The sequence below is a fragment of the Lynx rufus genome, unplaced genomic scaffold, assembly GCF_022079265.1.
Source record: "Lynx rufus isolate CCGP_SWC_20201006 ecotype Redwood Valley unplaced genomic scaffold, mLynRuf1.p SCAF_1, whole genome shotgun sequence".
Lineage (NCBI taxonomy): Eukaryota > Metazoa > Chordata > Mammalia > Carnivora > Felidae > Lynx > Lynx rufus.
The window spans coordinates 111,096,217-111,109,419 of record NW_025814823.1 but is presented as its reverse complement, the minus strand read 5'-3'; the positions used below and the strand labels follow the sequence as shown (position 1 = coordinate 111,109,419).

At 35.1% G+C, this 13,203-nt stretch overlaps 1 protein-coding gene across 1 annotated transcript in view; it reads left to right on the top strand.

The window, feature by feature from the left end:
* The window catches only part of CDKL3 (cyclin dependent kinase like 3), an 86,648-nt gene that overhangs the window by 28,818 nt on the left and 44,627 nt on the right, over positions 1–13,203 (top strand). The window contains exons 6-10 of the mRNA XM_047076075.1: positions 4,659–4,747; positions 6,721–6,874; positions 6,989–7,312; positions 10,324–10,486; positions 10,642–10,652. Coding sequence (XP_046932031.1) covers positions 4,659–4,747; positions 6,721–6,874; positions 6,989–7,312; positions 10,324–10,486; positions 10,642–10,652 — 741 coding nt within the window. The remainder of the gene's footprint in view (positions 1–4,658; positions 4,748–6,720; positions 6,875–6,988; positions 7,313–10,323; positions 10,487–10,641; positions 10,653–13,203) is intronic.

Here is a 13,203-nt window from a genome sequence, read left to right as displayed (position 1 = left end):
TTGTGTGACCTGTTTGTTATGTAACCATCTCAGTAAATATGGAACTATATCATAATTTTCAATGGTTACATGGTATTCCACTGTATGACTATAATATAGTTTGTTTAACTGATCCTACAATTTTGAACATTTGTTTTCAGGTTTTCTCTGTCACTATTGGTAAAGATGCTTTAGTGAATGTCTTTTATTGAATTAATTAATTAATTAATTTTGAAATCTTTATTTATTTTGAGAGCAAGAAAGTATGAGCAGGGGAGAGGCAGAGAGAGGGAGAGAAAAAACCCAAGCGGGCTTCCCACCATCAGCACAGAGCCCAGTGTGGGGCTGGATTCCCCTGAAACCATGAGATCATAACTTGAGCCAAAATTAACAGTCAGATGCTCACATGACTAAGCCACCCAGGCAGCCTAGTGAACATCTTTTAAATATGTCTTTTTGAACTTATTTTATTATTTTTTTAGGATAAATTCCTAGAATTATGATTAGCGGGCCACAGGGTTTGCACTTTTTCAGAATTAAAAAAAAAAGATTTTTTTTAATGTTTATTTTTGAGGGAGAGACTCAGTCAGAGACAGAGCATGAGTGGGGGGGTGGGGGGGGACAGAGAGAGAAGGAGACACAGAATCCAAAGCAGGCTCCAGGCTCTGAGCCGTCAGCACAGAGCCTGATGTAGGGCTCGAATCCATGAAACATGAGATCATGACCCGAGCTGAGATCGGCTGCTTAACCGACTGAGCCACCCAAGCGCCCCATTTTTCAGAAGTTTTGATATATTGTTCTATATTTTCCCCCAGAAAGGTTTTACTGATTTATACTCAAGTACTCCCAAGCAGCATTGGATATAAATTCCCACTCTCAATCTAACATTGGATATTACAGTTTTTGAAATATTTGCCTATTTTTTATTGTTTCAAAAATGTTTATTTATTATTTTAAGAGAGAGAGAGCATGAGCAGGGGAGGGGCAAAGAGAGAGGGAGAGAGAATCTTAAGCAGGTTCCATACCCAGTGTGGAGCCTGACATGGGGATCAGTCCCACAACCCTGGGATCATGACCTGAGCCAAAATCAAGAGTCTGATGCTCGACTGACTGAGACACCCACATTCTCCTATTTGCCTATTTTTCAAAAGTAACACCTATATTCAATGTGGCGCTCAAACTCATAACCTCAAGATCAGGGGTCACATACTCCACTGACTGAGCCAGCCAGGCATTACAAAATATTTGCCAATTTAATAAGTTTAAAATAGCATCTTTTTTTGAGTTGCAGTTATATGATTACAGGAAAGGTTGAATATATTACCTTTATTATTAATATAATACAATACAAATTGGCCATAATAATGAAAAATTATTAATATATAATATATAATATAAATCTATAGAAATAATATAAACAATATTTAAGAATGATTAAACTATTTGTCAATTAGACCATCTTTTTTCATATAGATTTGTGAAGTAATAAGCATATTAGTCTTTATCATATATGTTGTAAATATTTTTCTTCAACTTGAATAATCCTGTGACTTGGTTTGCAACATTTATCATAGACAAAATACTTATACATGCTTGGGTCTGTTTCTATTTCATTGATTTCTTTCTTTAGTCTAGTGTAAGTACCAGTTTAATTGATTATTGTAACTTTATTTTTGTTTTTAATTACTCCTTCCCACTTTTATTTTATTTTAGGTTTTATTTTTAAGTAATCTCTATACTCAACATATGACTTTAACTCAGAACCCTGAGATCAAGAGTAACATGTTCCACTGACTGAGCCAGTCAGGTGCCCCGACTATTGCAACTTTAAAATACATCTTAATATTTGGGCAAAGCATGTATCATTTCCTAGATTTAAATTTTGTAAGCAACTTTATTGTGACATAATTTATATACAGTAAACTACACATACTTAAAATTTGCAATTTGATGAGTTTTGATAGGTGTATACACCTATGAAACCACCACCACAATCAAGATATCTAACATTGCCATCACCCTACAAAATGTCCTCTTGTCCTTTTACAATCTATCTTTCCCATCATTTCAGTTCCCAGACAACCTCTGAGTTGCTTTCTGTCACTGTAGATTAGTTCACATTTTCTAGAATATATATACATGGAATTACATAGTATGTACTCTTCAACTCAGCATTATGGTTTAGAGATTCATTCATGGCTTTGTGTGTATCAGTAGTTGATTCCTTTTTATTGCTGAGTAGTAGTCCATTGTATGGATCTGTAGCAATTATTAATCTATTCCCTTGTTTTGGGTTGTTTCCTATTTTTGGCTGTTACAAATAAAATTGCTATGAACATTCATGTATATGTCTTTGTGTAGATGTATAGTTTTATTCTCTTGAGTAAATATCTAAGACTGAAATGGTGGGTGGGTTTAAGGTATGTGTATGTTTGATTTTTAATGAAACTGCCAGTCTGTTTCTCAAAGTATCATATTTTACATTTTCCAAACTAGGGCATAGATTTAAATTTTCTGGTTATATTATTCAGAGAAGGACTAATTTAGTCTGCCTAATAGGCTATGACTTGGGCAGACTTTTTAACATTTTTCTTAATAAATTTTATTGACAGATTACTGTTACACTCTAAAATAAGTATATATTTTTAACTAGTTGCAGTTTTAAGGGTACGGGTATTCCCGCATCATAAAGTGGATAATGAATTCAGTTTTGCTTTGTGACTCAATATATTTTTATTACAGTAAAAAATGCATAATATGAAATCTACCCTCTTACCAAATTTCAAAATGTATAGTATAGCTATACATTAGCTATATTCTTATTGTTGTATAGCAGATCTTTACAACTTTTTTTTTGTGAATCACTTTAAACATACATATTTGTATGAACAAACAAATGAAAAGGTAATATTATATTCAATTACCTTGGTTTTTCTGGATTTTAATTACACTTTTATTTATTAGATCTTAGACAAATTGATTTCTCTGGGCCTCAGTCTCTTTATCTGTGCAATGGGAGTAATAATATATACCTTGTAGGGTTGTTGCTGGGATCAAATAATAGGAAAAAGCTAGGTGGAGTGTTGTGTGGCACACAGTAAACATCAATAAGAGTTACCAATTATTATTATTCTTTGCCTTTTTAAAAAGGAAGAATGAAAATTATGATGCAAATGAATTTTATTCAAATTCTATCATTAATATTTTGGTTAAAAATATCTTCTATTTACAACCATATAAAGATTTCTTATGTTCGACTTATTTTTAAATGATTAATTTTTAAAAAATATTTATTTATATTTGAGAGAGAGACACAGAGAGAGAGACAGAGTATGAGCAGGGGAGGGGCAGTGAGAGAGGGAGACACAGAATTTGAAGTAGGCTCCAGGCTCTGAGCTGTTAGCACAGAGCCCAGTGAGGGACTCAAGCCCATGAGCCGTGAGATCATGACCTGAGCAAAGCTGGATGCTTAACCCACTGAGCTACCCAGGCTCCTTTCAACTTATTTTTAAAACTCTTACTTCTATCACCTGTTTTTGTTTTGTGGGTTTTTTTTTTAAATCTCTATTCAGTTGAAATATTCTCAAAATAGGATAAGAGAAAAGAGCTGTTCTTATAATGGATTATTGAAAGATTTGAGTGCTTGAAGGTTTGTGAAGTTGTATTATAGGAAGAGCACTGGATTAGGATTCAGACAATGAGTTAAAATCCTCATATGGTAAATCACTAATTATGCTTCTAGTACTGTAAAAGGGAAATAATAATCCATGAACTTTTCACCTTATGGTGCTGATAAGAGGATCAAAAAGAACAAATTAATTTCTGCTAATTGCAGCTGAAACAAACCGACTTCTGTTTTGGCTAGAATCATAGGACGTTTAACCTGTAATAATGCTTTACAAGTACAAATTTCTTAGGGAAATAAATGGTCAGAACTCACTGTCAGAAATTTCTAAGGTCTAATTCCATCTTCTTTTTTTTTTTTTTAATTTTTTTTTTTTATTTATTTTTGGGACAGAGAGAGACAGAGCATGAACGGGGGAGGGGCAGAGAGAGAGGGAGACACAGAATCGGAAACAGGCTCCAGGCTCCGAGCCATCAGCCCAGAGCCCGACGCGGGGCTCGAACCCACGGACCGCGAGATCGTGACCTGGCTGAAGTCGGACGCCACCCAGGCGCCCCAAAAAGATTCTTAAGAAGATGGAATTAGGGGCGCCTGGGTGGCGCAGTCGGTTAGGCGCCCCAAAAAGATTCTTAAGAAGATGGAATTAGGGGCGCCTGGGTGGCGCAGTCGGTTAGGCGCCCCAAAAAGATTCTTAAGAAGATGGAATTAGGGGCGCCTGGGTGGCGCAGTCGGTTAGGCGTCCGACTTCAGCCAGGTCACGATCTCGCGGTCCGTGGGTTCGAGCCCCCGTCGGGCTCTGGGCTGATGGCTCGGAGCCTGGAGCCTGTTTCCGATTCTGTGTCTCCCTCTCTCTCTGCCCCTCCCCCGTTCATGCTCTGTCTCTCTCTGTCGCAAAAATAAATAAACGTTGAAAAAAAAAATTAAAAAAAAAAAAAGAATCTTTTTAGCTCTGGGTAATTAGTTAACTTCTACATAGGTCAATTTAATTTTTACCTTATAGAGCCCTGTTAGAAACTTATTAATGTTAGAATCTTTTTTTTTTTTCATTTTCTAGGCTTGTTTACAAATTGATCCTGCTGAGAGGACATCATCAACTGATCTTTTGCATCATGAGTATTTTACTAGAGATGGATTTATAGAAAAGTAAGCATGTTGAGTGATTATGGACTTTATAGTGTTTTATATTAGGAAGTTTTAGTAACATGAGAATTGCTGCATAGGTTAATGTTACACACACAGAAAATTCAATTTAACAAAAACTTTACTGAGTTCCTCGCTATTGACTAGGTATATGGTAGGCTCACAGGTGTTATGATGAAAATTGTAATAAAAATCATTGTAGTTAACATTCATTACAGTTACTATGTCCTAGGCAGTATGCTAAGCTCTTTACACACATTTCCAATGGCAATCATAGGCCAGAAGATAGTAAATAAACAATCAGTACTCTTTAACTTTATTCCCATTTGGACCTCTGACTCAGAATAGTCTGGTTTTTCCTCTTCTGACAGCTTCTCTGATCTATATGTTATAGTTGGCATTTATTTCCCGAATGATTTTTTTCCCTCTGCTTTATTTATTCTCTATTGCAGTCCCTGTTGTCATATTCTCCCTACCAAAATGGAAATTTCTGGAACGTAGGGACCATGCCTCTAGTCCTTCTGTGTCCAACATTGTATATGTAACATATAATGACAGTGTATATTTATAAATCAGCTGTATTTCTTTAAAAGAAAACCCACTGTTTTCTATTTGGGCTTTGAAAGAAGAATTTTTTCTTTAATTGCAGAGCCATTCAGTTGGTCTTTGGATGTGAGGTCAGAAAATATGGACATCATTTGAAAATGTGATGAATTTAAGATTAGGCATGGAAAGTTCCAGGAACTGCCATTGAAGATATACTATAATAGAAGAAGGCAAAGAAGAGAGAATCCTTTAGAGTACTTAGAACTTGAAGCATTTTAAGAATTTTAATATAAAATAAAAAATGTAAAGAAGGTATATTGAAAATCCATTGATGAAAAAAGTGCCAGTTATTGAATTAAAAAGTTGCTTTATATCACTTCTCCATAGACCAAGTTGATTTCTCCTGGATACTTAGATACTAGGATTTTAGCATGATGGGGTGAAAGTTCTTGAATTCCAATGATCGAATTCTCAGAAAATGTTTGGAGAAGACCTTTTCCTTTGATAAGTGACCTCTCCCTTTCACAGAGCCTTCTGCAATGCAAAGGAGTTTTGGCAGAAGTATGACATTTTCTTATTCAGCCAAATGAATCACACTGTTTATTTTCTTCATCTCTTCACACTCCCCTTTACTAGACATGTGCCCTGCACAGCCCTGTCAAGATTGGGTTGAACTAGGGAAGAATTTACTCATGGAATGGTATTTTAAAGTTTCCACAAACTAGGGGACACCTGGCTGGCTCAGTTGGTGGAGGATGTGACTTTTGAACTTGGGGGGTGAGTTCAAGACCCAATTGTGTGTAGAGCCACTTAAAAAAATAAATAAAATAAAATTTCTCCAAAGTGATAATAATAGCTGCTTCAGGGAGGGGAACTGTGCAACTCAGGGGCAGGGTAGGAAGGAGACTTTTTAATACAGCCTTTTACGTTTTGAGCCATGTGAATGGTTTTCTATTAAAAAATAAGTAACATAAAAAAATCAAACTAAAACCAAAATCATCCCCCTTCAATATTGATGTATTCTGTTACATTGTGTACTAAAAATATTTCTCTAGACTAAGATTTCAGAAACTAATTAGTTCATCTTTTAAGTACTGTTACTTTGAAGAAACACAAAAAGGACAAAATGGTTTGGGTTTTCCTTGGAAAGAATAATACATTTATGAAAATTAAAAAAATAATTTTATTGAGTAAAGTTTTCTAAAAGTTTTATATAGTAAATTCCCATGCCAAAATTTTTGGAAGATTTATCTTTACCAGGAAGCCATTTGTATTAAATAAATATTGTACCATCTCTTGGCACACATGCATTTTTAATAACTCATTTATGCTGTAGTTAGCACGTAAATTAATTGATTAACTGGTACATTAAAGATAAAATACTTTATATAAATAAAAGATTATTGGTTGATAATTGCTTGTTTTATCAGATTTATACCAGAACTGAGAGCTAAATTACTACAAGAAGCAAAAGTCAATTCATTCATAAAGCCAAAAGAGAATTCTAAAGAAAATGAACTTATGAAAGATGAAAGGAAAACAACTTCTACCAATACACTGTTAAGTACTCCAATTTTGGGAAAGGTAAAGACTATTCTCTTTCTGGCCAATATAACTGTATTATAAGTAGCACTCTAATGATAAAAATAACTGTTCTTCTGACTCAGATTTTGGATGTTTGGATATTTCCTATTCCAGGAAATGGAAAAAGAGAAAAGGCCCAAGGAGATCAAAGTCAGAGTTATTAAAGTCAAAGGAGGAAAAGGAGATATCTTAGAATCAAAAAAGACAGAGTGTGAAGGTGGACATTGTCAACAGGATGCAATTGAAAATGTTCATACTATATCTCAAGACACAAAATCTATAATCAGTGAACTACCAAACCCTGTCAATCCCGGCACTAACTCTAATGGAATGAAAAATGATCCACATGCTGGAGGTAGTATGATGATGCCACCTATCAATCTAACTAGCAGTAATTTGGTGGCTTCAAATCCCAAGTCAAATCTTTCCCACTCCAAGGTGAGTTGTGACAGAAAAAGACAGAAGGAAATGAACCTAAGTGATACAACATTCCTATATAAAGGTGTTTTAAGGAATCAAGTTCATAGTGTCTGTATATAAACTGAATTTGAGGATATATTGAAATTATAATAATAGGACATTACTGAGTGTTTCTTAAGAATGCCATAGAAGAAATTAACTTTTCTTACCTATATAGATGTCTAATTTTCCACTTATGCCTTTGGGAAAAACCTCACTTTTAAAAACAAGAGCCTCAGGATAATTTCTTCCCATTTGAAGAAGAAAAAGGTGATATGACCTAGGTTCTGGGACTGATGTGCCTTGGTATAACAAAGTAAGCATTTTTTTCTGTATCATAGCAGATTTTTTTTTTCAACGTTTATTTATTTTTGGGACAGAGAGAGACAGAGCATGAACGGGGGAGGAGCAGAGAGAGAGGGAGAGACAGAATCGGAAACAGGCTCCAGGCTCTGAGCCATCAGCCCAGAGCCCGACGTGGGGCTCGAACTCACGGACCGCGAGATCGTGACCTGGCTGAAGTCGGACGCTTAACCGACTGCGCCACACAGGCGCCCCTCATAGCAGATTTTCTAAATGGAGGAGAATAGTTGAAAATAATCGTTTATAGTCAAATAGCCTTTGAAGATCAAGTATTTGGGGAGGAAAACAACATATTGGGCCAGTTGTAGATTTAGCTACTGATACAGATTGAAAGACTGGTACCATGAGTCTGGTTAATCAAGGGCAGTGTGATGTATATAGCAAGGGTCTATTTAGTAAGGCATCAGGGATAGTTTTAAATTTAGGGAGAGGCACCTGGGTGGCTCAGTTGATTGGGTGTCCAACTCTTGATTTCGGCTCAGGTCATGATCTCAGTGTCATGGGATGGAGCCCTGCACCAATCTCCACACTGAGTGTGGAGCCTGCTTAGGATTCTCTGTCTATCTGTCTGTCTGTCTGTCTCTCTCCCCCTCTGTCCTCTCCCATGCTCCTGTTCTTTCTTTCTCTCTAAAATAAAATAATAAAAAAACCCTTTAAATTTAGGGACACTACCATGAATCTGGGTTAGGAAGGAGACTACATTCAGCATCCCAAGCCCATACTAACAGACTGGTTTGAGCTATAAGTTGTAAAGCTCAATGGCTGCAGCAGTGGGCCAGTGGACGTTTCTGTGTCAGTCCAAAGGTACAACAGTCTACAGACAGCAAGAGCCCATTTGTTCTTGAGAGGACCCCAAAACCCTAGTTGCAATAACCATGGTTGTAAGCCAGCCTTGGAAACCAAGCTCAGAAATTCAGAAACCAGTAGTTAAGAGATCCAGATTTAGAACAAATACAAGAAACCAAGTAGGCCAGCTGGAGTGAGCCCACAACATGGTTGTTACCACTGATGTTGGCCATGAGCAAGTTGTTCTCTGCTCTGTTTTCACCAACTTCTATCAATTGGCATTTACACAATGTGATTGCATTTTGTCACTCAGTGTTCAAACTGTAGACTGCCATGATATCACTTCATTACTGAAGCTAAAACAGAAGTGCTTATGGGGAGTTCTAATAACTTTGCCTTCATTTTTAAATAATAGGTTGACTGAAAGAGTGAAAAAGAGACATACTTCTTCACAATCTATTGTACAGGTTATGTCTAATAGCAGGCAAAAGGATTAGGTCCCACTCAAGTAAGGCAAGAACCTAGTCATTAAAATATGGCCTCTTTTAAACTTTATCCTTGACTCCCTCCCCATTCAATCCTTTTTTCTATCTTTAGGGCTCCAACATTTTAAAAAATGTGCTTTTAGCTTTTTTTTTTCCCTCCTGAGATGAAAATAGGCCATTATTTCCTTAGTGCTTTCAGTTTTCGTTAATTTCTTATAATTTGATTTCTGTATTTAATGTGTGACTTGCACAAAAAAAGTTAAGATTTTCACTCTTAAAAGTCACAAGACTTGGGGTGCCTGGCTAGCTCAGTCAGAAGAGCATGTGACTCTTGATCCTCTGGTTCATACATTCGAGCCCTACGTAGTGTGTAGAGATTAGTTTAAAAAAAAAATAGAATCTTAAAAAAAAAAAAGGCACAAGACTTTTTGGTCTTTTACTGCCCCCAAAGTGTTTTTAATATCTTATTTATAGATTAAAGGCAATTACCAAATAGACACACCAAACTTTTCACTAGAAAAATATATTCAGTGGGGCATCTGGGTGGGTCAGTAGGTACGGCATCCAGCCTCAGCTCAGGTGGTGATCTTGCGGTTCACGAGTTTGAGCCCCACATCAGGCTCTGTGCTGGCAGCTCAGAGCCTGGAGCCTGCTTCAGATTCTGTGTCTCCCTCTCTCTCTGCCCCTCCCCTGTTCATGCTCTGTCTCTCTCTGTCCCAAAAAAATAAATAAACGTTGAAAAAAAAATTTAAAAATTGAAGCATAATGTTATTTATAATAATAAAAAATGAAAACAACACAAATCTATCTAAGAGCAAGCAAGTCATTAAGCACATTAATATATATTCACACAGTGGCATACTACATATTACATTGTGGTAGAGTGTTCATTAACTTAGCAGATTTTTTGTCATCTGTTGCCAAATGAGTGAAAATGGGTAACACATTTCTAGAGTTCTAGGTTCTCAGGTTTTCAATGTGTCCAGAGTACATCATTTTGTAAATGGAAAATAAATTATTAATAAAATGAACTGAAGCAGTTTGTCAAAGTCAGAGTACAATGAGTAGGATTATAAATTAAAAGTTAAGATTATGCTTCTCATGATCAACACTAGTATTCTCAGATTATCCAATATATCTTTAAAAGTTTTCTTCATGAAACTTTTATTGGAATTCAATCTGTTTATGTGTTTAATGGTATTCTATTCTACTTCTTAATTATTAAATAACCTTGCAAATGTAGACCTTTTATGACTATCTTATTACCTTCCAAATGGCTGGCAATTTTAGGCTTATGATTCAAAAAATAGTTACACATCTTTTTTAAAATTAACTCTTACTTCTTTGTTTGTTTAGAGCCAAATGGAGAAGGGTATATTTAATGAGCGAACAGCTCAAAATGACCAAATAGCAAATGGAAACAAAAGAAAGCTGAATTTTTCCAGATCTGACAGGAAGGAATTCCATTTCCCAGAACTGCCTTTCACGATACAGCCCAAGGAGATGAAAGGAATGGAAGGTACATATCTGTTGCACAGCTTTACAAATTTCCAGATGTTATCTTTTACAAGACCTTTTTTTTTGTAAGATAGCTTACATTTATAATATAATTTAGATAGAAAATAGATTGCTTTGAAAAATATTTTCAGCTGATGAGAATTTCTTTTCTCATAGTCAAAGAAGAGGTAAGTCTTAAAGGAGATACTTTTAAAGAAGGATTAAGAAAACTTTAAAAGACAAATTTTTCAGTCGCTCAGTATTGTTGAAATGTTCGTACAATATTTGAGGAAAGTGATTTTGGTTCCGTATATGACCTGGAGTAAATCAGTTTCCTTTGTTTCTCCATGATTTTTGCCCATATAATAGCAGGAATGATACATGTGCTTCTGGCATCCGAAGATACAGTAGATTAAGATTTATAACATGTATTGAGCTCTTAAAATGAAACACATTTTTTTAAACAGAGTAAATGTTTTGTTTCTTTGAAGAACAGTGACACCTTGTGAAAAGTTATTATAATAGCAAGAATATAGTACTTGAATATAATTCAAGAGGAATTATCTGATCCACTTAATATGCAGAATTTAAAAAATAAATGTCTTCTTTTAATACCTGTAAGGCTATCTGTAAAGTGGTAAAACAAATCATTTATGATTGGCATGTTTTACCACTATAGCTGATGATTTATTAAGTTCCATTTTAATATATTGAGAAACTGACTCTAGTGGATATCACAATTTCTATTTGAAACTCTTAAAAAGGAAAGTAAAATTTCAAGGTAGGAATAACAAGTTGTCACTGTTGTATATATTTTTGCAAAAGTTAAACAGATAAAAGTGCTGAAAAGGGAATCAAACAGATTCATCTAAAATACCAACTTTACATAATAAGGATCAAAAAAACCTTTTTTGTTTATAGTTTTAGTAAGGAGTGCTGTTTGGAACCCTTGACTTGGTGTGTAAATTTAGTTATTACTAAAAGTTACATAAACATTCAAAATTCTGTAATCTTTGAACCTGAGAAACAGATTTATATTCTCTTAACGTAACATATTAATAAAAGTTTTTAAAAGTTATTTTTTGGGGTAATTAATACTAACCCTCATTTGAACCTTGAGTGATTAGAATATACGGTATCCAGGGAAAATATTATGTATGCTGTGTGTATTATGTAATGCTGGGCTCCTTTCTTCCTGTTTTCTCTTCAGTTTATTCTGCCATCTTTGCTTTCCACCAATAGTTCTATTTTTACAAAGATTTGTTCTCAGCTAGCTATCAGATAATATTGTTGAAATATCCCAACCCCTATCTCCCAGAGAGAGTCTTGAATTTATTTGGAAATCTTCAAGATCCTCAGTATCCAAATGTATACTCTCTAAAGGTATTCTTTTAGAAAAGGGTATGGTGCTCAGCACCCACTGAATTAAATCATAGAAATGGCCTTCTATGCTACACATTTGTAAGGTAAGCAACTTCATTAAATCAGTTTCTCATGTTATAAATAAAATTGATTATATTTTTAAATTCATGATGAAATTAGCACATACTTATTAAGGAAATTTGAAGAAATTAGCAAAATAGAGAGACTTTGAAACCATGTAAGAAGGTGTTTTCACCAAGTCTGTTCAATCGCTACATCATTTGGATTAAAGAGTTATCAAATACTGTTAGATATATCTTCAAAGTGATGCTTAGGCCTTATTTTTAGCTTAGAACTTGTTAAGAACTCCACAATCCACTTTGCAGAAAAGAGATGTTTTCTAGATAGAACAAGAAAGTCACTAATGGTCACTTTTTAGTTCACCGTAGAAAGTAGTGAGGTGGCCTTAAAGTTTTAAACTTTGGTGACTTACTGATGTCGCAGCTTGTTGAGTAGCACACCCTTTGCACATTCTTCAAATGACTGACTAAATTAGTTCCCTGTTTTTGGCTCCTAGTAACGTGCTGCATGTATTTATCCCACTGTCCCATGAGAGCCTCTGGAACTAAAATTATATTCCAATGCAGGAAGAAAGGAACTCTTAATTCTTTCATTTAAAGATTTCATTTAAATAAATAGGAAGGGAAAATCCCTTCTTGCTCCTGTGGTGTAGAACGCTTAAAAGTTGACCTTCTCAAGAGTGATCTTGAAACAGTTATAGTTATTAGAGAAGTAATCAGTGATGGTTGTCGTTTATTTGTGCTGCCCATTCACAATATGTGCCCATTCATAATATGTTAATGTCAGAATTAAGAAACTAAACTTTGAATTGGTAGTTTATTATTTTAGGGCACAATAGAGCATGACATGGTTTTAAAAATGCAAGATAGGATATAGCAACTTTCTTGTTCTGTTCCTGGCTGTGCCATTGACTTGTTTTTGAATTATCTAGTCAGATCCATGTGCTTCCCAGTTGTACATTCAACTCCTTCAGGCATCTTAAATGTATGCTGAACTAGTGTACATATTGACACACACATATATCTATATATCTACATATCTATCTATCTATATATATATCTATATATATATCAACATACATATATTGAATAGACAACATAATCTAAGAGAAACTCTAAATTACTGCTGATGAGTTAGGCAAGAGAGAAAAGAGTCCATACAAAAGCCACCTTCAGTTCTGTTTCATGAGGGTCATGAGGAATACTTTGCTAAAGAGTGTCCCGTATAAAACAAACCCCAGGGGCGCCTGGGTGGCGCAGTCGGTTAAGCGTCCGACTTCAGCCAGGTCACGATCTC